The sequence below is a fragment of the Labeo rohita genome, chromosome 4 (assembly GCF_022985175.1).
Source record: "Labeo rohita strain BAU-BD-2019 chromosome 4, IGBB_LRoh.1.0, whole genome shotgun sequence".
Classification (NCBI taxonomy): Eukaryota; Metazoa; Chordata; class Actinopteri; order Cypriniformes; family Cyprinidae; genus Labeo; species Labeo rohita.
In genome coordinates this window covers 4937851-4964411 of record NC_066872.1, presented here as the reverse complement: position 1 = coordinate 4964411, position 26561 = coordinate 4937851, and the positions used below count along the sequence as shown (strand labels likewise).

The 26561-nt window shown below is 44.1% G+C and overlaps 1 protein-coding gene across 1 annotated transcript in view; it reads right to left on the bottom strand.

Annotated features, from left to right (window-relative positions):
- Positions 1-1015: 1015 nt before the first annotated feature.
- The window catches only part of LOC127164363 (NACHT, LRR and PYD domains-containing protein 12), a 92329-nt gene continuing 66783 nt past the window's right edge, over positions 1016-26561 (bottom strand). The window contains exons 12-14 of the mRNA XM_051108270.1: positions 18244-18408; positions 1985-2031; positions 1016-1882 (exon numbers count right to left, since the gene is read on the bottom strand). Coding sequence (XP_050964227.1) covers positions 1338-1882; positions 1985-2031; positions 18244-18408 — 757 coding nt within the window. The 3' untranslated portion in view covers positions 1016-1337. The remainder of the gene's footprint in view (positions 1883-1984; positions 2032-18243; positions 18409-26561) is intronic.

The window sequence follows — 26561 nt, the reverse complement described above, 5'->3', positions numbered from 1 at the left end:
TGCTTCAGTAACAACTGGCATCCCTGTGGGGGCGTTGGGAAGGTTACGTTCATATCCGTCTGCTGACACGTCCACCTGTCAGCACGTGGGTCTGTTCGCATATGTAACGTCGTAGTAAACGACTGAAGGGGAACGTCTAGGTTACGTAGGTAACCCTCGTTCCCTGAAGGAGGGAACGGAGACGTTACATCCCCTGCCACGACCCTACGTGACTGACGCCGGGCTGCGGCTCGGCTCCTCAGCGAAAACCTGAATGAGTGGTTGCATGCTGCCGTCTTATATACCCGTATGTACAGGGGAGTGGCTCGGCATGCAAATACCACTCGCCAATGTTCATTGGCCTTTTGAATAAGGCTCAGAGATGATTGGACTCTCAGGCGAGCTCCCATATGTAACGTCTCTGTTCCCTCCTTCAGGGAACGAGGGTTACCTACGTAACCTAGACGTTTTTTTTTTACTGGTTGTAAAATTAGTATTTTTAAATGTTATTATTATTATTATTATTATTATTATTAATGTTATTATTAAATACATTATTTTATGCATGCATACTATTTATTTAAGAGTACAACAGTTTTATAATCTTATTTTGATTGATTTGTTATCATTTTAATAAATTTAAATTCATATTTTGGTTGCTATTATTGTTTATTAATTTATTTATTTATAATAAAAATTATTTAAATTACTAAAAAGTGTTGATACAAATATGTCAGCTGAAATTAAGTTTGCATTATATTTAAGGTAATACTTATTTAAATCAATGTACAAATAATAAAAATAATAAATAAAAAACAGGATTGTCTATAAATATACTGTGATTAAAACACATTAACTCTGAAAATATAGCTTTTTTATTTAAAGAGATCCCATAATTGAATACAGCTTTACTGTAGTTACAATAATATATTTTATTAAATGCTGTGATTATTCTCATATTTTATAATGTCAGAAGTTCATTTCAGTCTTCGATTATATTCATGATACAAACATCAATTAAAATTTGATCTCAACTTGATTTATTGTTTTATTATTTCACAAAAACAAGAGAAATGAATGACATGATCTTCAAGATTGTGACATTGACATTTTTAACACTAATAACATGAATGATTGATGAGACACGACAATAAAAACACAAATCTAGACTCACACACACTGATCTTACTGTCTATATGTGGATTTCTGACACATTTATTCTGACTGTTATTTGAGTGACAGAAGTTGAGCTGCAGTATTAATGTCATGAAGAGACTCCAGAACATCTCACTCTTACTGATTCATCAGCAGCTCAAAGCATTATGGGTATCAATCTCTCATCAGTCTATTCTCATTAATCAACACAGTTTCACTGATGATTCATAACTGGCACTAAACCCAGGATAGAGTGTCTGAGTGAATGTGATCTGTTCTGTGTGGATGAGGCTCATTGTGTCAGAGACATTGTAGAAGGACAGAGTTCCTGCACTCACATCCACATACACTCCTACTCTATAGATATCAGACACTCCTACTCTACGACTGATGGGCTTCATAGGGAGATCAGTCTCTTTGTTATTGTGTCTGAATGAGTATCTGGGGTGATAGCAGATCAAACTCCAGGATTGATCATTATATCCAAACACACACTCAACACCCCGTCCCTTCCTGCTGATGCTCTTATATGACACTGATACAGACACAAGATCTCCACTCCACTCAATCTCCCAGTAACAGCGTCCACACACACTCTCTCTGCACAACACCTGATCATACTCATCAAATCTGTCTGGATGATCAGGATATGACTGTTTCTTGTCCACATGTGTCATCTTCCTGTTCTCTTCAGACAGAATGAGTTCAGTGTTTGCTGTGTTTGGATCCAGTGTGAGAAAACAGGCATCTGAACACAAGAACAGACACATTTATAACACAACAACAATCACTACAGCTGTGTGTGTGTGCATGAGTGTGTGTGTGGGGGTGCGGGTGTTTGTAGACCTACATTTCTTCAGTCCTGCTGTAATCCTGGATTCTCCTCCATGATCCACACTAGAAAACACACACACATTCAGACTGTCAACTAACTTGCTATGCAGCTGCCTAGGTACTCAGGGTGGTTGCTAGGTTGTTGCCTAGGTACTGGAGGTGGTTGCTATGCAGTCGCCAGGGTACTGAGGGTGGTTGCAATGCAGTTGCTAAGTTACTGGAGGTGGTTACTAGACTGTTGCTATGCAGTCGCCAGGGTACTTGGGTGGTTGCTATGCACTTGCTAAGGTTCTTAGGGTGGTGGCTAGGCTGTTGCTATGTTGTTGTCAAGGTACACAAGGTGGTTGCTAGGGTGCTGCTGTGCTGTGCATGATTAAGGGAATTTGGTCTTTGTATTACCTCACATTTACACTCCTGAATAATTTCATGTTCTTTGTCATGCTGCTGTGCTAAAAAATGGAAATATGAATGGAAGAATTTCTTAGGGTAACAAGAATTTCTTAGGGTAACTGTAGGGTACATGGGGCAGTTGCTAGTAGGGCTGTGTATCTCCATATATCTCACATTCAGTAGGGCGAACAGACATCCAGGTTTTTGTTGTCCTGTCCCCAACTGGATCTTCAAAACAACTTGCAAATGCACTGTAAAAGCTTGTATCAGCAGCTGGTAATCGTGTGATTGTGATTATTTTCAGCAGCAGAGGCGCTGTGAGCTATTACTGATTATTTGGTCGCGCCGCTACTTTGTACTTTGACCATGAAGAACCTGGATGAGAGCAAAACGCAATTATCATCAAAAGAGACGCCATTATTGGTTTTGAGGCAGTAACATACTAACTTTACCGGTAAAACAAACTAATAGATGACTGTTTGTGTTCACTGTACAACAACACACATGATAATGTTGCAGGTTTGTTTTACACACAATATTAAACATTCCTTAAACTTCTGTCATCACAACTACTGTAACGTGGGGTTGTTTTGGTTGGTTTTGGTTCTTGTTCTTGTTTTCATGTCTTTTATTTAGTAGTTTGATTTCATGCTGTCTGTATCTTGCTTCCCCTGCCCTCATGTACTCCTGCTACTGGTTCCCTTGTTTAATGTGTCTCATTGGTTTAATGTTCTCATTGGTTGTTCTAGTCTGTCTGCTCATTGGTTTGTTCATGTCATGTGACCTTCTCAGTTTGGTATATATAGCCCTCATGTTGCCATTGTCTCTTGTCGTGTATTAATGTAATATTATCCTGCTGTTGGTGAGTTTCTGTTCTTGTTTATGCCTGTTCTCATGCCATGCCACGTCTGTTCAAGTCAAGTCTGTTCAAGTCAAGTCAAGTTGAGTCAAGTTGTTGTTGGATTATTGTTTGTCAGGATTCACGCTTTCTACAATAAACTGCACTTGGGTTCACCTCAGCTACTCAACTCTCAGTTGGACTGCCAGTTAAACAGGCAGAGTCCAAATACCAGTGAGCAGTCCAAAAGTGACAAATAAACAAGGCAAAAACTATGGCAATGAAACAGAACAAAACAATGGCAAAAACAAGGCAAAACTATGACAAGAAACAAAACCGTGGAAAATAACAAAAACAAGGCAATGAAATCAGAGAAAATGCTTAGTAGAGTCTGCACAGCAAAACAATACTTTGCAGAGTCCTGTTTGGTTTAGCCCTCCTTAAATGGCCACCAAACAGGAAGTAACCCATGAAGCAGCAGAGGGAGCGGGAACAGTCAGTGCATGGGTGAGGGCTCCCTCTGCTGGCGTAGATCTTTGGTACAAACTCTCCTCTGCATCATGCATTAGGATGATACAGACACACGTCCTCTTCCAGACAGATTTGTAACATCTTTTGTTGATTAGAACTTCATTATTGTTGATTTTCAGTGCTTGAGCTCTTTTCTTATAGACAATTATTAATTTGTGAGGCTCAGCGATCTTTTGCTGCACATCTGAACTATATATTCTTTGGTTTTTCTCATTGTGATCAATGATTAAGGGAATTTGGTCTCCGTATTACCTCACATTTACACTCCTGGATAATTTCATGTTCTTTGTCATGCTGATGTGCTAAAAAATGGAAATATGAATGGAAATATACTTTAGAAATATTTTACTCAAGAACTTCTAAGGCTAATTGTGGCCATTGTATATTAGAGACAATTCTTTATTTCACAATGTGATTTTTATTAGATATTTAATATATTATATTATTTGATTAAAGATTAACAACGCAGATTTATTTTCACAGCCTTTTTTGATCATATTTAACAAGGGTACCAACAATTCTAACCATGACTGTATATATAAAATAAAATAAATGAATAAATTACACTTGCACAGTTAGATTTGTAGAAAGCACATACTTTGTCAAAATGAGCCTAACATGTAAAATAATAAGCCTGAATAGGCATAGAAAAGATCAAAAGCAAACATAAAATTTGTGAAAGTTGTAATTACTGTACTCAGTTTGTGAAAATGTTAAATACAGTTAGAAAATATTAAACATAATTATAGTTTAATAATCACAAATGAGATTTCAGTGATATTTTCCCCACTGAACTAAGAAATGTGCTCGGTTTTCATTTCAGAAATCTGGTCACCTTAACATTCAGATCACACACACACACACACACGCACACACACACACATTCAGAAACTTCAGTTCTGCCCCCCAATTTTATCAATAAAATACACTATATTGCCAAAGTATTCACTCAATTCACCCAATTAAAATAATCGGAATCAGGTGTTCCAATCACTTCCATGGCCACAGGTGTGTAAAATCAAGCACCTATGCATGAAGACTGTTTTTACAAACAATTGTGAAAGAATGGGTCACTATCAGGAGCTCAGTGAATTCCAGCGTGGAACTGTGATAGGATGCCACCTGTGCAACAAGTCCAGTCATGAAATTTCCTCGCTCCTTAATATTCCACAGTCAACTGTCAGCTGTATTATAAGAACATGGATGCATTTGGGAACAACAGCAACTCAGCCACAAAGTGGTAGGCCACGTAAATTGACGAGCGGGGTCAGCGGATCCTGAGGCACATAGTGTAAAGAGCTCGCCAACTTATAACAAATAAGTCAATCACTACAGACCTCCAAACTTCATGTGGCCTTCAGATTAGCTCAAGAACAGTGTGCAGAGAGCTTCATGGAATGGGTTTCCATGGCCGAGCAGCTGCATCCAAGCCAATCATCACCAAGTGCAATGCAAAGCGTCGGATGCAGTGGTGTAAAGCACACCGCCACTGGACTCTAGAGCAGTGGAGACGTGTTCTCTAGAGTTACGAAAAGCGCTTCTCCATCTGGCAACCTGACGGATGAGTCTGGGTTTCGAGGTTGCAAGGTTACAACGGTACTTGTCTGACTGCATTGTGCCAAGTGTAAAGTTTGGTGGAGGGGGGATTATGGTGTGGGGTTGTTTTTCAGGAACTCTGAATGCTTCAGCATACCAAGACATTTTGGACAATTCCATGCTCCCAACTTTGTGGGAACAGTTTGGAGCTGGCCCCTTCCTCTTCCAACATGACTGTGCACCAGTGCACAAAGCAAGGTCCATAAAGAAATGGATGACAGAGTCTGGTGTGGATGAACTTGACTGGCCTGCACAGAGTCCTGACCTCAACTCGATAGAACACCTTTGGGATGAATTAGAACCTTGTGGACAGCCTTCCCAGAAGAGTTGAAGTTGTTATAGCTGCAAAGGGTGGACCGACGTCATGTTGAACCCTATGGATTAGGAATGGGATGTCACTTAAGTTCATGTGCGAGTCAAGGCAGGTGAGTGAATACTTTTGGCAATATAGTGTAGCTTCGCTCTGTTTCGGGGATTACGTATCTTTATATTAGGCAACCTCAGTTGTGTTCTTCTGCGGCCAGATTAAACCTTGTTGTAGCCTTTATATTATACTTCATTCATTATTTTTAGTAACTGTGCACTTTTCCACTAAACCCTGTTCTTTTGAACTGCTTGCACATGTGCTGAAGAACTAATACAGAAACAGCTGTATTTTAAGGACCAATTCTCACTATTAACTAGTTACTTATCATGCTGATTACAAGCATATAGGCTGTTTATTAGTAATTATAAAGCACATATTAATGCCGTATTCTGTATGACTATATATTCTGGATTCTGGATCCCTTAATCCACTCCATACTTAATAAATACTTTACCAACTACAAGTTTATTGAGGGAAAATGATTAGTTAATAGTAAATGTGTCCTTAATCTAAAGTGTTACCAAAACACTTCATAGAAAGGAAGCTTGGGCTTCAGTTTAGATTTTTGTCTCATTTGAACATTCTGGGTGCGTCTCCATCAGCTCCCTTGTTCACTAGTCAGGGAGTCAACCATTTTAAGGCTCCCTGAAAAATCCCACAGTGCATCGCAAATTCTATAGAGCATCAGTGCTCATTATGCTCCCTTACTGGAAATAATGTCACAGTTCTGAAACGCTAAATAGAAACCACACGAGCCAACGTGCTAAATAACACACAGTGTCATTATATGCCATTATAAAGCTGTTGTCAGTTAATGTAGGTTTGATGGATGAACTCACTGCTTATGTCTTGGAAGACAGTGGAAGATTTGAAAAGACAAGTAATAAACACATCTAATTAACATATATATTTTAATATTCGGCTGACATGTTGTGAGAACATAGAACAATATGTTTAAAGATAATAAAAAATAATATAAAAATGAGATCGGTCCTGCTTGTTGTTCATTAATTCCAGTGAGGATGTTTTACTATGGCTACGTTCACACAGTTTTTGGGATTGACAACCGCATTTACTTACAGGTGTGAGTCTTGAAATGTCCCGTTCACACAGCCGCTAACAGTCACTTTTTGAATACTGTTCGTATTCCTTACCAGCAATATCAAAGATGGCGATGTCCATAAAACTGAAATTATTACCGCTTTCTGACATGACAAGAGCCCAATCGAGCCAGGAGTTCTTCCATCGAGTCATTATTAACCGACAGCAGTTTTTAAATGTGAGTGAGGAGCATTTGAGCCACACAAAGAACACACAACTGACAGGAGGGAGCGGCTCCGGTGGAGACTGGATATAAACTTTCAGATGACACACACAGGCCCGGCTCCACGGGGGGGCCAGGGGGGGCCAGGGGGGCCAGGGGGCCAGGGTGGGCCTGGCCCACCCAATCAGAAGCTTGGCCCACCCTGGCCCCACACTACATAGCCTAACACCGAGGATCCAAAGGGCCAAGGCTGAGCCCAAGGCTCTGGTGACCGAGGCAGAGGCAGAGATCCGGAGGGCCGCAGCGGATCCGGAGGGCCGCAGCGAAGCCAGAGCGACAGCAGACTGAGGAGGAGCTGGAGGGAGGGAGTAGCCCAACGGAGCCGGTGGGACGGAGCAACAAGGCGCAGCCGAAGGAGTGAAGGCGGAGCCGGAGGGATGATGGAGCCCAGTGGAGCTGGTGGACCGTTGGGCGATGATGGAGATGAGGGAGCTGAGAGCTGGGGTGGAGCCGCTGGGTCAAAAGGCCGAGGCGGAGTCCAGGACTCAGAGGCTGGAGGCAGAGACGAGGGATCCTCCAGCCATGACGCCGATGGAAACTGGCAGACCCGCGGCGAATCCACCGCACAGATGGTGGGCTGAGGGTGAGTAGCGGGGCTGCCAGGAGACAGTGGTGGTAAGGCTGATGCAGCAGGGCCAACATGAGGAGATAACACAGGGAGGGAGGGTGGGTGGGAAATCCAGGCCAGTATATTGTTCAGAGCAGGCAGGAAATTTCACATGTCTATCCTCAGTGACATTGGTTAAGTCCAGTTCAATTTCTAAAAGTACCAGTTCCAGACACCTCTCACCCTCAGCGATGCAGTGGACGTTGCTGTCGTCAGCACCCTCATGCTCCACTGGAACATCCCCCGTCGCGGGCATTGTGGGCGGCTCTCGCACCAGGTCGGACTTGATGGGCTCCGGCTCCGTAGCGTACTCAAGCGCTGTCACTCCTAGTGGTGATGGCTCTGTTGCTCTCGGCTCTGGCTCTCCGTCCGCGGTGGGCTCAGGCTCCGCTAGTCGGGGTGGAGGAGGGCTGGGCTCTGGGTCTTGCTGCGAGACGTCTGCTAGGTGTGGTTGAACGAGATCGCAGTCCTCCTCCACTTCGCCTAACGTGAACGTCAATCCGCTCTTCCACAATGCGAAGTTTATGTAATTTTGTAGAGTCCAACAGGGATCTCCGGGGGGCATGACGAAGCGAAGGTTATCATCCAAACCACACCTAAATCCCTCCATTAGGCAGACGTCATCGCAGCTGGCACAAGGGCAGGTGTTAACAAACTCCTCTACATAATCCTCCAGGTCCCTGCCATTCTGGAAGATGAAGATGGTAATTTCTCTCAGAATGGTGTTACCCCTCCTTGGAACAACGTTGATTGAGGCGATGTTCATATTGCAAAAGGGAAAAGAAAAAACTGGTGTAAACGAAAATAAAACGCGGGGAAATCTTGTGTTGAATTATTGTTTTGGTCGGATCTTCTGTCATGGTTGTGTCAGATAGAAACAAACAAAGAAGAAATATAGTAAACAGTCTTTAATATACTCAAAAAACCAGGTTAAACAGGAACAGCAGGACGACACACACCAAACTTACAACAAGGTCCGACAACAAACACTGAACTTAATACAACTTATAAAGGGGTGCAAACGATACAAGGACAGGTGTGGGTAATTAACCAATAAAGACTTAACAAGAAACAGAACAGGAAAACCATATATGGGCACAAGGGAGAAACCAACATAACAGTACAACGGGGGTGTGACAAGGGCAAAACCAACACAGAACAGTTCAAGGGGTCTAACACACTAAGCTCACATCTGAGTTGTATTTGGTGGATAAATTGTAGCTTGAAAAGTCCAGGAGGAGATACATTTTAAATGTCTCAGAAGAAGATGAAGGAGTTTAAACAGCTTTTCAGCAATAGTAGGTTGACTTGCCCAATAATTTTGAAAAGATTATTGAGATATCAACAAGATTATTGAGATCAACAACATGTTAAACATGATTTAAAACACACCATCAATGCTAACACGTTAAATGTGAGCTATTATGCCCCATTTTACAGGATGTAATATAAGACCACGCTCACACAGCAGCTGATTACAGTTGTCAGTCCTGTATTGGAGTCCTTTATATGGTTTAATAGCTTACAATGATTTCAGTCATTAGTAGGGGATTACCATGATCTTCACTTTAGAATTAATTATACATTTTGCATCATTCACATTAATTATGAATCTGTATATAGTAGTGATTAGTAGTTCTTTGGGAGATATGAAAAAATAGTAAATAGTTACTGATTAGCTAATAGTGAACTACCATTTTCAACTGAGCGGTATTACTTACTGATTTGCTAATCAGAATTTCTTGTTAGTCAATAGTAGTTACTGGAATGTTAATAGTGCATTAGTCATTTATTCCTGTGTAGTTATTCACTAATGGTGGAACTGTATTCTAAAGTGTTACCCATTTTTAAAAAAATATGAAATGTTGGAAAAAATACAAAGATAAGCTACTTCATGCCTTTCCAACACAGGCTGATTCATTCAAAAATGAAGCAAGTGCCTGTCTTTATGAATGGATGGGTGAATCATTGATTCAAATGATTCATTAAGAAATGCTGAATCATTCAGTAATGAAACACTGCTGTATGTTGCTCAGAAATATGTGACAGTTCTGCTGTGATCTTTGTTTTTAACTATTTTCATTATGCAAAATTAATGTTTCATTTAACATTGTGGTGTTCAGGGAAAACTGCAGTGTCTTGGTTTTGACACGTTGCTTAACTAGGCTATATGTTATAAATATAAAAACTACATTTTTACTGCATTATGTTTCTTTCGCATTATTTGCAGTTGTGTTCATTCGTGTTGATTTTTCCACGAGACTCACACACACACAGACAGGCTGTGTGATCCACAACTGGTGTGACCTTATTACTGTCAATACATTATTCATTATCAATTGCTGCTTACACTAAATGTAATAAAATCAGAAACCTTCTCATCAAAATGTCAATGTTTTAATCAGATTGTTTGTCCGGTTGGGCAAGTAAAACTGTGACGATGCCAAGGATGAATCGTGAGACGGTGGATCCATATGCAACAACTTTAATAAATCAGACAACTTTAACAGGCGTTGGTCAACAATGGCGGACTGGTGTGGTGAAGGCAAATCCAAACGGGTCGTAATAGTCCATGCAAGGGGTCGAGGCAGGCGGCGATCAAACACAATAATCCGTGGGGAGAGCAAGGGTCGATAAAGGGCAGGCAGCAAAGGTTCACACACAGTAAAGGCAGTCCGGTTGGCAACGAGTAAGCAGTCCGATAAGTAAACGCTCAGGATTGAGAACATAGTCAACAAAACTTCGCGGTGAGAGACCCAGCGCGCCACGCTTAAATGGTCGCCAAGCGGGAAGTGACCTTGGAGACCCGGAACCGGAAGAGACAGCCCCAGGCAGGGGTTTGTGGGTAATGTGGTTTCAGAACTCAGGGGATGGTTCCCGTTGGTGCGGAACGGAGGGAGCCACAGAGACCCCGCTCGTGACAGAGCCCCCCCCCTGCGAGTGCCTCCTGGCACGAGGAGGCGGTCGACGCCGGGGTCTACCCCTACCTCGGGGTCCTGGCCGATCTGGATGGGCAGAGTGGAAGTCCGTGGTGAGAGAAGGATCCAGGATGTCCTTAGCGAAAACCCAGGACCGTTCCTCGGGGCCAAAGCCCTCCCAGTCGACCAGGTATTGTAAGTGACTGCTCCGGCGTCGGGAGTCCAGAATGGAACTGACTCGGTAAGCCTCCTCGCCGTCGATGATCAGGGGGGCGGGTCTCCGGGAAGCGGTCCCCTCTAGGATCTCCTCTCCGTCCGGGGCACCAGCGGGCTTTAACAGAGAGACATGGAAGGTGGGTGAGATACGATATTCAGCCGGTAATGCTAGTCTGAAAGACACAGGTGTGATTTGACGGATTATTTTGAAAGGACCCACGTACCTGGGGCTTAGTTTCTTGCAGGGTAGACGCAGGCGAAGGTCCCGGGTCGAGAGCCACACCCACTGGCCCGGCTCATAGGGGGGATTGGGTCGGCGGTGACGATCGGCCTGGGCCTGAGTCCGGCGAACGGCCCTCTGAAGGTGAATGTGAGCCCGATTCCAGGTAGCCTCGCTTAGGCGCATCCAGGAGTCTACGGCAGGAAGGTCCGAGGGCTCCCCTGACCAGGGAAACAGGGGGGGCTGAAAGCCCAGGGTACACTGAAAGGGGGTCAGGTTGGTTGAGGGCTTGCGGATGGAATTTTGGGCGTATTCGGCCCAGAGGAGGAATCGACTCCAATCTTCTTGGTGGTCGTGACAGTAGGAACGCAGGAATCGAGTCAGCTCTTGATTCAGTCTTTCAGCCTGTCCGTTGACCTCCGGGTGGTATCCCGAGGTCAAGCTGACGTTAACTCCAAGGTGGCGGAAGAAACTGGACCAGAGACGTGAGGTGAACTGTGGACCCCGGTCCGACACAATGTCTTCAGGGAGGCCGTAGAAGCGAAATACAGTGTTACAGAGGGCCTCAGCTGTCTCCAGGGCTGTGGGTAGTTTAGGGAGTGGAATTAGGCGACAGCCCTTGGAGAAGCGATCAATTACCGTCAGGATGGTGGTGTGCCCCTGAGAGGGAGGTAGATCAGTAACAAAGTCAATGGCTATGTGGGACCAGGGGCGTTTGGGAACAGGTAGGGGTTGGAGCAGACCAGCTGGTAGTTGGCGGGACGCCTTGGTGGTGTTGCATACAACGCAGTTCTTGACGTATTCTATGGTGTCAGATCGGAGCGAAGGCCACCAGAAACGATTGTGGAGCAAGTCAATGGTTACCTCGATCATGGGATGTCCTGAACTTGGCCTAGAGTGTACTTCAGTTAGAACCCGTGGGCGGAGCTCCGCGGGAACATAGGTGCGGTTCTCGGGACATTCAGCGGGAGGAGGGTCTCGGGAGTGAGCCTCCGAAATCTCTGTCATAAGATCCCAAGCGACGGGTGCAACGAGCATGGAGGCGGGTATGATGGTCTCTGAAGGTGGAGAGGCATGGTCAGGCTCGTGGACTCGTGAGAGGGCATCGGCCTTGTGGTTCTGGGAGCCGGGACGATAACTGATGGTGAATTGGAAGCGTGTGAAGAAGAGCGCCCACCTGGCCTGTCGATGGTTGAGTACCTTGGCAGTGCGGATGTATTCGAGATTCTTGTGGTCGGTTAGGATGACAAACGGATGTTGAGCTCCCTCCAACCAGTGTCTCCACTCCTCTAAAGCCATCTTGATAGCCAGCAGCTCCCGGTTGCCCACGTCATAGTTCCTCTCGGCCGGGCTTAGTTTGTGTGAGAAGAACGCGCAAGGGAAGGTTCGGGGGGGTTCTCCCTCCTTCTGCGAGAGAATGGCCCCCACGCCGGTGCTTGAGGCGTCGACCTCCACGAGGAAGGGTAGTTGGGGATCTGGATGTTTGAGGACGGGTGCAGAGGAGAATCTGTGACGGAGATCGTGGAAGGCGTGCAATGCCTCAGGGCTCCAAGAAAGTCGAGCGCTCCCTCTCTTGACCATTGACGTGAGTGGTGCCGCTACAGTGCTGAAATTGCGGATGAACCGGCGATAAAAGTTCGAGAAGCCCAGAAACCACTGAAGTTCCTTTAGAGTCTTCGGTTGGGGCCAGTTCCGCACTGCATTAACTTTTGTCTCGTCCATAGCCACGCCCGCCGGGCTGATGACATAGCCTAGGAAGGAGATCTTTTCCTGATGGAACTGGCATTTCTCCTCCTTGGCGTACAGTTGGTGGTGGATGAGACGCTTGAGTACGGCCCTGACATGGTGGATGTGCTCAGGGTAGGAGTTGGAGAAGATCAAGATGTCGTCAATGTAAACTATGACCCAGCGGTTTAGCATGTCCCGGAATACGTCGTTCACAAAGGCCTGGAAGTACGACGGACTGTTGGCCAGGCCGAAGGGCATAACCCGGTATTCATAGTGCCCGGATGTCGTGGAGAATGCCGTCTTCCACTCGTCCCCCTCTCGAATACGAATGAGGTTGTACGCTGAGCGAAGATCCAACTTGGTGTAGTACTTGGCGGATCGTAGCTGTTCCAGAGCTGGGGGAACGAGTGGGAGAGGATAGCGGTACTTCACGGTGACCTCATTAAGTGAGCGGTAATCTATGCAGGGCCGCAAACCTCCATCCTTCTTCTTCACGAAGAAAAACCCGGCCGAGACTGGAGAGATGGACGGTCGGATGAAACCCTTGGCTAGTTCCTCCTTGATGTAGTTCTCCATGGCCTCTGACTCGGGCTGTGAGAGAGGAAATATACGGCCACGAGGAGGAATGGCTCCTGGCAAGAGCTCGATGGCGCAGTCACCTGGTCTGTGGGGTGGTAGTTCTGTGGCCCTGACGGTGCTAAACGCCTCCAGGAGGTCGTGGTATTCATGAGGGATGGAGCTGCTAGGAGGAGGCGAGGATGGCTTGGATGGAGACTGAGGTGCCGGAGGGACGCAGCGCTTGTGGCGGAGGGGTGACCAGTCCGTGATGATGCCTCTGGCCCAGGAGATTGTGGGTTCGTGAAGGTTGAGCCAGGGGTATCCTAAGATGAGTGGTGACTGAGGTGATGTGATGACGAAGAAACGGATTGATTCCTGATGGTGGGGCTCCAGACAGAGGGTGAGTTCCTGAGTGACGTGATCAACGCGGCCCGTTCCTAGCGGTCTCCCGTCGAGGGCGGCCACTGCCACAGGGGAAGAGCAAGAAACAATGGGCAGCTGGTTAGTCCTTACAAAATCCTCGTCGATAAAGTTACCGGCAGCGCCGGAATCGATTAGAGCAGTAGTCTTAACAGTGGTATTGACTGAGCTGAGTCGAACTGGAACTTTACAGCAATTCAAACTGGGTCTAGAGAGACTCACCGAGGTCGGGGGACGAGGTGGTCGAGTCGGGCAGGTGGCACGGATGTGTCCCGCTTGGCCGCAGTACAAGCACAGGTTGTTGCGTAAGCGGCGCTCCCTCTCCTCGGTGGTAAGCTTTGTGGTGCCCAGCTGCATGGGTTCCGAGTCAGACGATGCTCCGGTGGGAGACGGATGGGGTGAGGTGAATGAACTGACGGGCCGGCGGGCGCGCATCACGTTGTCGATGCAAATGGACTGGTCGATGAATTGATTGAGTGTGAGCCCCTCGTCCCGACAGGCAAGCTTCCACCTGCAGCTCCGAATTAAGCCCCTTGCGGTAATGCAGCTTCAGTGGACCCTCATTCCATCCGCTCTGTGCCGCTAGCGTTCGAAAGTCCAAGGCGTATTCGGCTGCCGTGCGCCGTCCCTGGCGCAGCGCCATAATCTGCTCGCCGGCGTCACCGCTCTGAGGAGTCGGCTGGAAGACCTCTTTGAAGCTGCTGAGGAAGGTGGCGAACGAGGGGTAAGTGGACTGCCCCAGGTCCCACACAGCGGTGGCCCACTCCAGCGCTTTCCCAGTTAGCAGCGAACACACGAAGGCGATCTTGCTTTCGTCGGTGGCATACAAGTTCGGTTGTTGATTGACGAACAAGGTGCATTGTAACAAGAAGCCCTTACACTTGGTTGGTGTGCCGTCGAACTTGTCCGGGAAAGCCAGGCGGGGGCTGGCCACAGCGGGCTGAGCTGCCGGTGGTAAAACCGGGGCTGGAGGGGGTGGTGCAACGGGAGATGCGGCTACCTGGAGTCCTTGTACCGCTCGAACAAGCTGCTCGGTCAGGACCGTCAGACGATTGAGTTGCTCCTGGTGTTGGGACAATTTGGTAGCTTGAGCAGACATCTCCGTGGCCAACTGAGAAGTTGTCGCTGGATCCGTAGGCGGCGAAGTTTTCTGTGACGATGCCAAGGATGAATCGTGAGACGGTGGATCCATATGCAACAACTTTAATAAATCAGACAACTTTAACAGGCGTTGGTCAACAATGGCGGACTGGTGTGGTGAAGGCAAATCCAAACGGGTCGTAATAGTCCATGCAAGGGGTCGAGGCAGGCGGCGATCAAACACAATAATCCGTGGGGAGAGCAAGGGTCGATAAAGGGCAGGCAGCAAAGGTTCACACACAGTAAAGGCAGTCCGGTTGGCAACAAGTAAGCAGTCCGATAAGTAAACGCTCAGAATTGAGAACATAGTCAACAAAACTTCGCGGTGAGAGACCCAGCGCGCCACGCTTAAATGGCCGCCAAGCGGGAAGTGACCTTGGAGACCCGGAACCGGAAGAGACAGCCCCAGGCAGGGGTTTGTGGGTAATGTGGTTTCAGAACTCAGGGGATGGTTCCCGTTGGTGCGGAACGGAGGGAGCCACAGAGACCGCGCTCGTGACAAAAACACTCTTTCACGTGCCCCTTCAAAAAAATCCACTTGTCTCATACAAGCATTAATTTCAAGCTTTGTTATAAAATTCAACCAGTCAAAGTGGCTAGTGGGAGTTACTTCTTTACCCACCACTGCTAAAATACACAAATGTCAAACCCTGGCTACAAAAACAATTGGTTATGTCTGTGAAGGTAAACAGCTAGTAAAGAAATTGCATGTTTATATTATTTTTTTATTATTTATATCTGTGTGGCAGCAACATAATATACAGTAAATAAGTCAATAAATCCACTGCTCTCGTGTCTCCTCTGAGGCTGTGAAAAACACAGTGGCAGTGCCGTGGGTGGAAACATGCAGATTAAGGAGAAGGGTCTGGCTGCAGACATGCACTTGCATTTTTAGACCTGCACTCTCAGACACCTGCAGTTCCGCAAGTGACAACACTTGCAGTCTATTTTTATTTTGTTTTTTATTATTATTTTTTTTTTTTGTTAAATCTCTCAACATTTTACAACAGTAGCCAGGTGGTGAAGACAAGAAAAAAGAAACTAAATTACAACATCACTCATTTGCCACTTGCACTCTTTGCTACCTGTGAGGTCACTTGCAATCCAGATAAATCTTGCATGTTGCCAATGGAGACAAGATGCTGTGGTGGTTAAACAATTAAAACTAATTTAATAGCGTAACATACAGGGTCCTGCAAGTCATCTGTAGGAGATAAAGACAAGACCTGCAAATCTGTGGCCACAGAACATCAGAATATGAACGCAATGTGCAAAGTCTCTTGTTAAGCGTTTTCCTCCTGTAGAAAACCATTAACACTTAAAGGCACAATATGTACGTTTTCGCTGCTAGAGGTCGCATTTTCAAAATAATAACAGAGGCAAAGATCGACAACAATTACGGAGCATAGAACTTTGGGAGAACGTTGTTTTCACAAATTATTATGACCGAGAGACTATTTATACCGAGTGACTCATTATGACTATTCATTCGATTCTTAGTGTTTTAAATCGATTACTGTCCAAAATCAATGATTCATGATACAAAAATCCATGGTTCAACATCGATGCATAGCAATCGTCAGGGTTTGTAATCAATGCATCAGGAAAACGAGTGAATCGTTACACCTTTAATGATGTACATTAGCTCTATTGTGTATAATACATTATGTATTTTAAAAGAAACAATAAAACAGTATGATTACTTGCTTTTTATGGAAGGTATTTTCTGCCAAATTTAAATAAGATAAATTAAATGATAAAAATGAAAATGAAAACTAGATTAACAATTTCATTAATGAAAACTATATGCAAAATATGTGCCAAAATTGAAAATAAAATGAAAAGATTTAACTTTCATTTATTTTTCACTGTGACAGCGCATTGTCCCTGTCAAATTGAAAAATAAAATGCAGTTGGTGATTTGACTTTTCATTTTCACTGCAATGTCGAGGCAAGACTGCTAATATTAAAATGGAAAGCCAAATGTGAAAAAGAAAATGCAAATACATTTTTTACAAAGCCTTTTACTAATGCTCACGCAATAATAGTGACACAATTCAAATTAAAATGTAAAGTTTAGTTTTCGTTTTATTGTCTCTTTTATTTCACAGTTTTCATTTTTGTTTTCATTTTCAAAGTCAACCTGTATGCAAATTCTATGTTAATCAGTGGGCGGGGTTAAATTACGCTCCAAAATGGCCATCCCATGTACGACATCCCAATAAAGGCACTAAAGATGCATCTTCTAAATGGTTTTAGTATTCAAGAGATAGCGAACTTATTCGGAGTAAGCGAGAGAACAATCAGACGGAGGATGGAACAGCATCACATGAGGTAAGAGAAAGTTAACTCACCTAAGTTACAGGCTGCGTCCGAAATGGCATACTCAGTTGATGTGTCGTACGAATCTTTAATGTGACTCTAGAAGAACGAGTCGTCTCGGGAGTGATTCATTCAGCCGTGCATACGCAACATCCTATTAGATTTTGTACTGGACTTACAGATGGTTTCAGATCTTCAGGTTTTTTCGAGTCGTTCGTTCATCTTATGGGGCTGTCACGTGATAAATGAATGACTTGAACCCGAAGACTCGAAAGGTTAACTAACCAATTCTCTTTCCGGCTCAGACTGCATAGGTTAAGCTTATGGAGTTGTCACGTGATGAACGAACAACTCAAACGCGAAAACTTAGATAAGAGGTGAGGTGAGCTAATCATAGACTAAAGACCCAGGTAAACAATGAATGAGTCTTTTCTGTTTCTTACAGGTTGACTTGAAATGAAAACTGTGAAATAAAAGAGACAATAAATTGAAAACTTTACATTTTAATTTGAATTGTGTCACTATTATTGCATGAGCATTAGTAAAAGGCTTTGTAAAAAATGTATTTGCATTTTCTTTTTCACATTTGCCATTCCATTTTAATATTGGCAGTCTTGCCTCGAGATTGCAGTGAAAATGTAAAGTCAAATCACCAACTGCATTTTATTTTTCAACTTGACATGGACAATGTGTTGTCACAGTGAAAAATAAAATGAAAGTTAAATCTTTTCATTTTATTTTGGCACATAATTTGCACATAGTTTTCATTAATGAAATTTTTAATCTGGTTTTCATTTTCATTTTTATCATGTAATTTATTTAAATTTGGCAGAAAATACATTCCATAGCTTTTGATACTTTATTTGAAATTATTATTGCCTAATTGCAAAAATAGATTATAATTATCCGATTACTCAATTAATTGTCAGAATAAGAGACAGATTTCTCAATTTCTTTTCCCAAAATAAGGTTAGTGACAGCCCTCATTTTGCTCCCCAGACCAGTGCTTTTTTAATCCTTTATATTGTTACATCCTTTAGAAAATTCTAGACTTGTATAGATATACAATAAAACACCAAAACTCCTCCTGCTTGACATACCTGAGTTTGCAGTTTGGATCCTTCAGTTTTTCAGAAAGCAGCTTGACTCCTGAATCTCCTGGGTGATTGTAGCTTAGATCCAGCTCTCTCAGGTGTGAGGGGTTTGAACTCAGAGCTGAAGACACATAATGACAGCCTTTCTCTGTCACCATACAGCCAGACAACCTACAAAAACATACAACAACAGTCCACATCACATTAGTGTGTTTGTTGTTCTGAGTATTTTTGAGTATTTAGTAAAAATAATTGGTAACAAAATAGATCATGTTGTGCTCATTTAGCATCATCAGGAAGAAAAAAATATATATACTAGATATCTTGCATTTAAATGCAAAAGTAAAGCATTCTATCTCTCACACAAACAATAGTTGCACAATAGTGCTCCTGAAATCTTATGTCAAGTAGTAAAAGAAAAAAATTAAAGAAGCTGCCGCTCAAAAACTCACAATCCAATGAGTATCTGCTGTTAGCCCCTCACATGAGAGATTTGCACCAAAATGATGAAATTATTAACTTTTTTCAGTTTCAGATTTTTTTTTTATTAGTATTTAAAAAAAAAAAAAACTATGGTGGGGGTGGTGCCGCAGTACGCAAGTGACTGAACCGGTGTTGTGGCTTAACACTGGGTAACACAGATTATCGCAACATACCTACTGGACAGAAAGCATTAAGCTAGTGTGCCATTCCGAACACAACCATATTGTAAGCGCCTGCAATGCAGTTTGTCCTATGTGGTGCTGCAGTACAAGACTATAATTGGGAGGGCTGAATTATACAATCCAACAGAATTATACAATCCAACAGAAGAAGACACAGCGCTTATGCGTTTGTTGGAGTGCAAGTGAAGCTGAACCTGTACAGTTTGGTAAAGTTTTGTAAAACTACAAACAAAAAATGCTGTAAAAAATCTACTTTTCAGTGTACAGAGGTTTACAGAAGTATTTTTTTGTTAATTAGACACACACAAAAAAAAAAACGAACCGAACCGAACCAAAAACCGTGGTTAAAAACCAAGGTACGTATTGAACCATGGACTAACTATATTGTTGCATCCCTAGTAAGGAAGGTGAAATACAATGACAAGTCTTTATAATCCAATAGGTAAATCCAGACATGAAGGGCAGGAAAACACACATGTACATAACCTTAAGGGGTCAACCAATCAGATGACAAGTCCAAGGGGTGTGATAGTTTTCAATAATAATAATAATAATAATAACAATAATAATAATAAATAAATAAATATTAGTATGTTTTTAATTTTTCTCACTTGCCCGACAAACAGCCTCATTAAAATGTAAATGAAAAAAATAACCAGCGAAGCATCAAAACGCAGGAATGATTCTTCTTATTTTAATACAATCAATGTAAACAGCGACTGATAATGGATAGTGTATTTCTGGTATCAAAATCATGCTGCCTGTCTCTTTGTGAGAGGCTTCACAACAAATGAGTGTAACAGCACACTTAAATAAACTCACCAAGGTAAAAATTCAAAATGTAAAGTTTATTTATAACATGATATAGTTCAGTAACATACCAATGAAGTTATTTTGCTGAGGATTCTCATGATTGCAAATGTTACATTGACTTTAGTTCATCATGCCTTTGTGTGGAATTCTGCCGCAAAATCCGATGCTAAATGATAAGCACACTATTGCATCCTTTGCAAAATCATCAGACAATCTCTTGTTGGTGGACAGACTGTAATGCCACGAGATGCGTGATATCACAACAGATGGCAGTGATGAACAAGTTTAGTTATTTAATCTTGTCTTAAAACTTATGTTTAGGCAGGCTTTTAACAACAACAACAACAACAATAATATTGAACTGTTTGCAGACTCTTAAAATCTTTTAGACGCCTTTCATAGTGAATTTACATAAAGTTCCATTATAATTAACGCTCTCTACACTGCACAATGAACCTCTTATTTACATTGTGTCTTTGTTATAATGAGAGGATTCATGAATTTGCATAACTCATGAGCAGTGAGTGGATTTGGATTGATACTGCATTTAAAGAATCAATAGATATGTCTACTCAATGCTGCAAAAATATGGTGTAGAAACCTTTGAAGCTCTCATGAGCACGAACAGAAACATGCTGACTAGGTCAGTCGCGCTGGTGCTCCAAAATATGTATTTTTTTCATATTTGCACATAGTACTTAAATGTGGCTGAAACAGTAGCACTGTAGAGCCCTGGGAGATGGGTTGTATGGGCCCTACAACCATGAGGCTCTTGGTCAACAGCCTAGAAAAGACCCTTCTCCATTAATTGCTCAGTTTGGCCAGGAAGTCAGCTCTAGGAAGAGTTATGGTTGTTTCAAACTTCTTCCATTCTGTGAACCTTCGATGCTGCAGCAATTTTTTGTACCCTTCTTCTAATCTTCATGGCTTGGTTTGTGCTCTGACATAACTGTGGGACCTTATATAGACAGGTGTGTGCCTTTCTTTGTCCATCAACAGAATTTACCAAAAGTGGACTCCAGTAAAGTTGTAGAAACATCCCAATGATGATCAGTGGAAACAGGATACAGGATGCACTTACAGTCATGGCCAAAAATATTGCAGTTCTTTCCCTTGCAGTTCTGTCAGAAAATGCAGCCCTTCTCTTAGAAAATTGTTACAGTTGCAAATGTTTTGGTACTGACATGTTTTTGTTTGCATTGGAACAACACAAAAAACACAGAAAAAAAGTCAAGTCTGATGCAGTTCTATACAGAACCCAAAAAATGCACTGAACAAAATTATTGGCACCCTTAACTTAATATTTGGTAGCACCCCCTTTGGAAAAAATATCTGAAATCGCTTCCTGTAACCATGAATACGTTTCTTACACGTCTACTGGAATTTTGGATCACTCTTCTTTTGCAAACTGCTTCAGGTCAATTAGATTTAAAGGACGCCTTCTCCCACCTGCTGTTTTGAGATCTCTCCACAGGTGTTTTATGGGATTCAGATCTGGACTCATTGCATTTCAGAACTCTCCAGCGCTTTGTTTGTAGTGGGTTTTGGGTCATTGTCCTGCTGGAAGACCCATGACCTTTGGTGGAGACGCAGCTTTCTGACACTGGCCACTACGTTTTGCCCCAAAATTCTTTGGTAATCATTAGATTTCATGATACTGTTTACACAGTCAAGTCATCCAGTGCCAGAAGCAACAAAGCAACCCCATAACATCTTTGAATCTCCACCATGTTTGACTGTAGGGACTGTGTTCTTTTCTTTGAAGGCCTCATTTCTTTTTCTGTAAACAGTGCCATGATGTCCTTTACCAAAAAGCTGCACTTTTGTCTCATCTGTCCACAGTACGTTTTCCCAGAAGGATAGTGGTGTTGTCACAAAAGTTTTGGCATACAGCCGTCTGGTAGAGGGAGCTCTTGCCTGTATGAGTGTGTTCACCACTGATGGTGAAAGGTCTCTGAAATCCTCCTGGTAGCGTCCAGGGACCATAGGTGGAGGTTCCAAAGATCGGGGTGCGGGTGCCAGATTGTGCCCTTCCCCTTGGGAAAGGAGGTCCTTTCACAGAGGAATGTGCCAGGGAGGAGCTGATGCCAGGAGCACCAGGTCTGAGAACCAGGTTCTGTTGGGCCAGAAGGGAGCTACCAAGAGAATCTGTTCCCTGTCCTCCCTGACTTTGCACAGATTTTGTGCGATGAGGCTCACTGGGGGAAACGCATACTTAGAGATAGGTCAGAACCTCCTCAGAGCTAGAAGCACTGCCAACAACTCCACACACCTCAGAACTGACTGTGCACGCTCTGGGAAGAGACGCACAGACATACTGACCAAGTCCAGTTCTAAACCGAGAAAAGAGATCCTCTGTGCCGGGGAGAGTTTGCTCTTTTCCCAGTTGACCCGAAGTCCCAACTGAGCCAGATGGTTGAGAACCATGTCCCTGTGCACGCAAACCATATCCCACGAGTAAGCTAGGATTAGCCAGTCATCGAGATAATTGAGAATGCATATGCCCATTTCCCTGAGGGGGGAAAGGGCACCCTCTGCTACTTTCGTAAAGACGTGGGGCGACAGGGAGAGGCCGAAGGGGAGAACCTTGTACTGATACGCCCATCCTTAGAAGGCAACCCGCAAGAATGGCCTGTGTCTTGGAAGGATCGAGACATGAAAGTACGCATCCTTCAGGTCTATAGCCACAAACCAATCCTGAAATCTGACGCACGTAAGAATGTGCTTGAGGGTAAACATTTTAAACAGGAGCTTGAGTAGGGCCCGATTCAAAACCCTCAGATCCAGGATTGGTCTGAGCCCACCACCCTTCTTGGGTACAATGAAGTAGGGGCTGTAAAACCCTTTCTTCATTTCGGCTGAGGGAACAGTTTCTATCGCACCCTTCGCCAGAAGGACTGCGATTTCCGCACAAAGAACCGCGGTATTGGAGCCCTGGACTGAGGTAGTGAGAACACCATGGAACTTGGAACGAGCTCATTGTCCCAGAGCATGAGGGAGCACAGATGGTGTTCAACCGCATGCCCTAGATGGAGGAAACAGCATCCGACTGTCGTGCAGAGGGTCGGGGGTGCTGTGCAATATGCCCAGAGAATAAGGTAATTGCTCTTTTATTGACCATGTGGTGGCCGTCTGCCGGGTGGCAGACAGCCGGGTTGAAGCCGAATCCTGCGCTCGTCCCCTCGTCGAGTGTGGACCCGGACAGGTCAAATGATCCCTCTTCCCTGGGCTGCCCGTCTCAGGAACGATTTGAAGCCTGACGAAGGTTTTTAGTGGCCTGAGGTCGAGCTGGCAGTGCCACCCTTCTACGAGTACTGGACCGTTGGGCGGGTCTAGCTGCAGAACCGGCAGGTTGCGGGGTCTGAGCTACCCTCGTAGGGGGCCTTCCTTGGCGAGGAGCAGGCGGAGGTTGCTGCATCGGCTGAGCTGGGCTGGAGCTCGCTGCACGCCGAGGCAGGATGTGTTTGATGGCCTCTGTCTGCTGCTTCACCACAGAGAACTGCTGGGCAAATTCTTCCATGGTTTCGCCAAAGAGACCAGCCTGGGAAATGGGAGCGTCAAGAAAGCGGACTTTCTCAGCATCTCACATCTCGGCCTGGTTCAGCCATAGGTGGTGCTCCTGGACCACCATAGTGGACATCGCCCTCCCCAGAGCTTGCGCCATGACCTTCGTAGCCCGTAGAGCATAGTTGGTCACTGAGCGCAGCTCGTGTAACAACTCTGGGTCAGGAACACCCTCATGCAGGTCTTTGAGAACCTTAGCCTGGTAGACCTACAGAATCACCATGGCATGCAGGGCGGACACAGCTTGCCCAGAGGCCGCACAAGCCTTCGCTACAAGCGCAGACGAAAACTTACAGGGAGTCTTGGGCGGTCCCTCCAGGAGCCGGCGTTTTGCGGGCACAAGTGCATTGCAACTGCTCTCTCCACCTGGGGGACCTCCATGTACCCCCTCGCTGGACCGCCATTGAGGGTGGTGAGGGACAGGGAATTAGCGTATCCTGAATGAGCCGACAGAGGGGCTTTCCAAGACTTTGTTAACTCCTCATGCACTTCCGGGAATAACGGGACCGGAGATGAACGTGGCCTCGAGTCACGTCCACTGCCCAGGAACCAGTCATCCAGCCTTGAAGGCTCAGGGCTGGGCGGAAGAACTCACACAACCCCGATCTCCTTGGCTGCCCGTTGTAGTGCGGCGGCCATTCCGCCATGGACTGCGATTCAACTGCCGGAGCGGCAAATTCACCCGTGACGTCAGCCTCTGACAGCTCTCCCTCGATGCTACCGAAACTGCCTTTTCCTCAGCAGGAGCCCCGAACAAAGATCCAGCCCATACTGAGACAAGCTTTCAAAATCGTCTGGAGACTCAATCGGTGGACACACAGGGTGAACGGTTTGCGAGGACGTACCCGGCAAAGCGTCGCTCAACACCTGTCGCTCTTCCTCAACGCACATCGCAGTGGCCTTGTACCCGGAAGTAGAAGGACCAGAGCGGGAAGCAGTTGAGGCGCGCCGCGGCTTCTTCGAAAAGAACGCGGCTCTCGAGCGAAGCGTGCCCAAGGGCATGTCCTTGCAGTTCTGACAACCTCCCTCAGCGAACGCTGCATCAGCATGCTCACGCCCCAAGCATTGAACACAGGGTTTGTGCCGATCATTAGGGGAAAGGTAGAATCCGCAACCAGTAGGACACGGACAGAAAGGCATAGTAAAACACACAACCGCTGGCTCAGATCATTTTCAGGCCATGCTGGCAAAAAGTTATGGAATTCAAGTTGAATATTCAAACCGTACTCGAATAATGCACAAATGAATTATACGAAAAGCACGCAAAAAAGGGTGAGGCTATATCTCCGCAACGGTTTGGTGTATTGAGACCAAACTTGGTGTGTGTAATAACAAGCATGGCATGAGGCTAGAAACATGCAGTGTTTCGGTCCAGTGCCACCTAGTGGTCAGGAGATATGAAAAATGGATATTTTTGCTTATAACTTCTCAAAGGTTTGGCCAAAAATCATAAAACTTGTCTCTTTAGATTCGGTGCATCGTGCCGAATCCAACCATATCCAATTATTTTATGAACACATTGACATATCTTTACAAAACTCAGTATGTGTCTTCGGCACCATGCCCTGACAGTACTCAAAAAGTTCGGATGTAATCCGAAATCCGTAATCATAATGAAATTTAGAAAACTGCTTATAACTTTTGTTTAAATTGGCCTACTCTAATGAAACTGGTCTTGATATATTCCTTGGATCATGCTAAAATCATTGATACCAATTATGCCATAATTGGATGAACTTCCTGTCCGCCATTTTGATTAATGTTGAAAACATAGTTTTTTAAACTCCTCCCAAACTATTTATCTGATTTTCACCAAATTTGACTCGGACCATCTTCAGACCGTGCTGACAAAAAGTTATGGATTTCGTGCCAATAGACGAAATGGTTTTTAACACATTAACAAATTTGTTGGAAAAATGCCAATTTGTATCTGAGGCTGTATCTCCAAAAAAAGACTGTATCTCCTCACACTGACCACGCCACATCAATTTGGTAAAAGTGCCACCTATTGGTCAGAAGTAATACACCATTAATTAAACATTAATAATGAAATTTTCAAAAATGCTAATAACCTCTGAATTGCATTAGCTTATTGTAATGAAACCGGTCTCTAAACATTCCTTGGGTTTCAGTGCCACCTTTTGGTGAGGAGATATGAAAAATGGTTATTTTTGTTTATAACTTCTGAATGGTTTGGCCAAAAATCACAAAACCTGCATCATGGCGAGTCGAACCATACCTAATTTTCCGATATCAAAATTTTGTCAAAAAATACTATATTTTAAGAACGCATTGACATATCGTTATGAAACTTGGTATGTGTCTGACAGTACTCAAAACGTTTGGGGGCCACCTTGTGGCCAAATATTGTAGTGACATTTGCAAAAATGCCAATAATTTCTGCTTACATTAGCCTATTGTAATGAAACTGGTCTCAAAATATTCCTTGGGTCATGCCAACAACATACATACCAATTACACCACAGTTGGCCAAACTTCCTTTCCGGTATTTTGATTAATGTACAAAACATACTTGGTCCTCCTTGACTGTTGGTCAGATTTTCACCAAATTTAACTCAAATCATCTTCAGACTGTGCTGACAAAATAATTGTGGCGACAGATAAAACCATTTTTTGTACAGTGCCACTACACATTTGAGGCATGATGCCAAAATGACTCTGAGGCTCTATCTCTGTAAAGCTTTGACATAATGACACCAAACTGTGTGTGTCATTGTCACCTCACAAAGAACACACCATATTAATTTGAAAACAGCACCACCTACTGGACAAAAGTGATAAGCCATTAAATTATATTATTATTGGTTGTATTTATGATTTTTTTATTTCAATTGATATATCCTAAAATGGCTTTAATAACTCACTGTTGTAGTTGGTCTCTTGCTCTCTGCCATGCTTATCTCCTCATTGTGCCTCTTTTGTGCTTGGCCCCATAATTGCTGCTTGCAGCTATTTAGGAGCCAAGCACCGAAGGTGCGATGTCTCCTTTTGTAACCTTTGGCTTTCCTCTTCTTCTTTTTCTTCTTCTTCTTCTTCTTCCACTTGAGTCTATGACAGCCCAGTTGTGAAAAGTTGTGAAATTTGGCACAGAAGATAGATGACAGTCCCAACATCAACCACAGCAAGTTTGGAGTCTCTAACTCAAACTCTCTAGCGCCACCACTTGTCCAAAATTTTAATAATTTTATGCTAATAACTTTTGAACCATAAGGTTGTCACAAACACACACATGCTGAGATGGAGGAGACGAGAGGTGAGTGG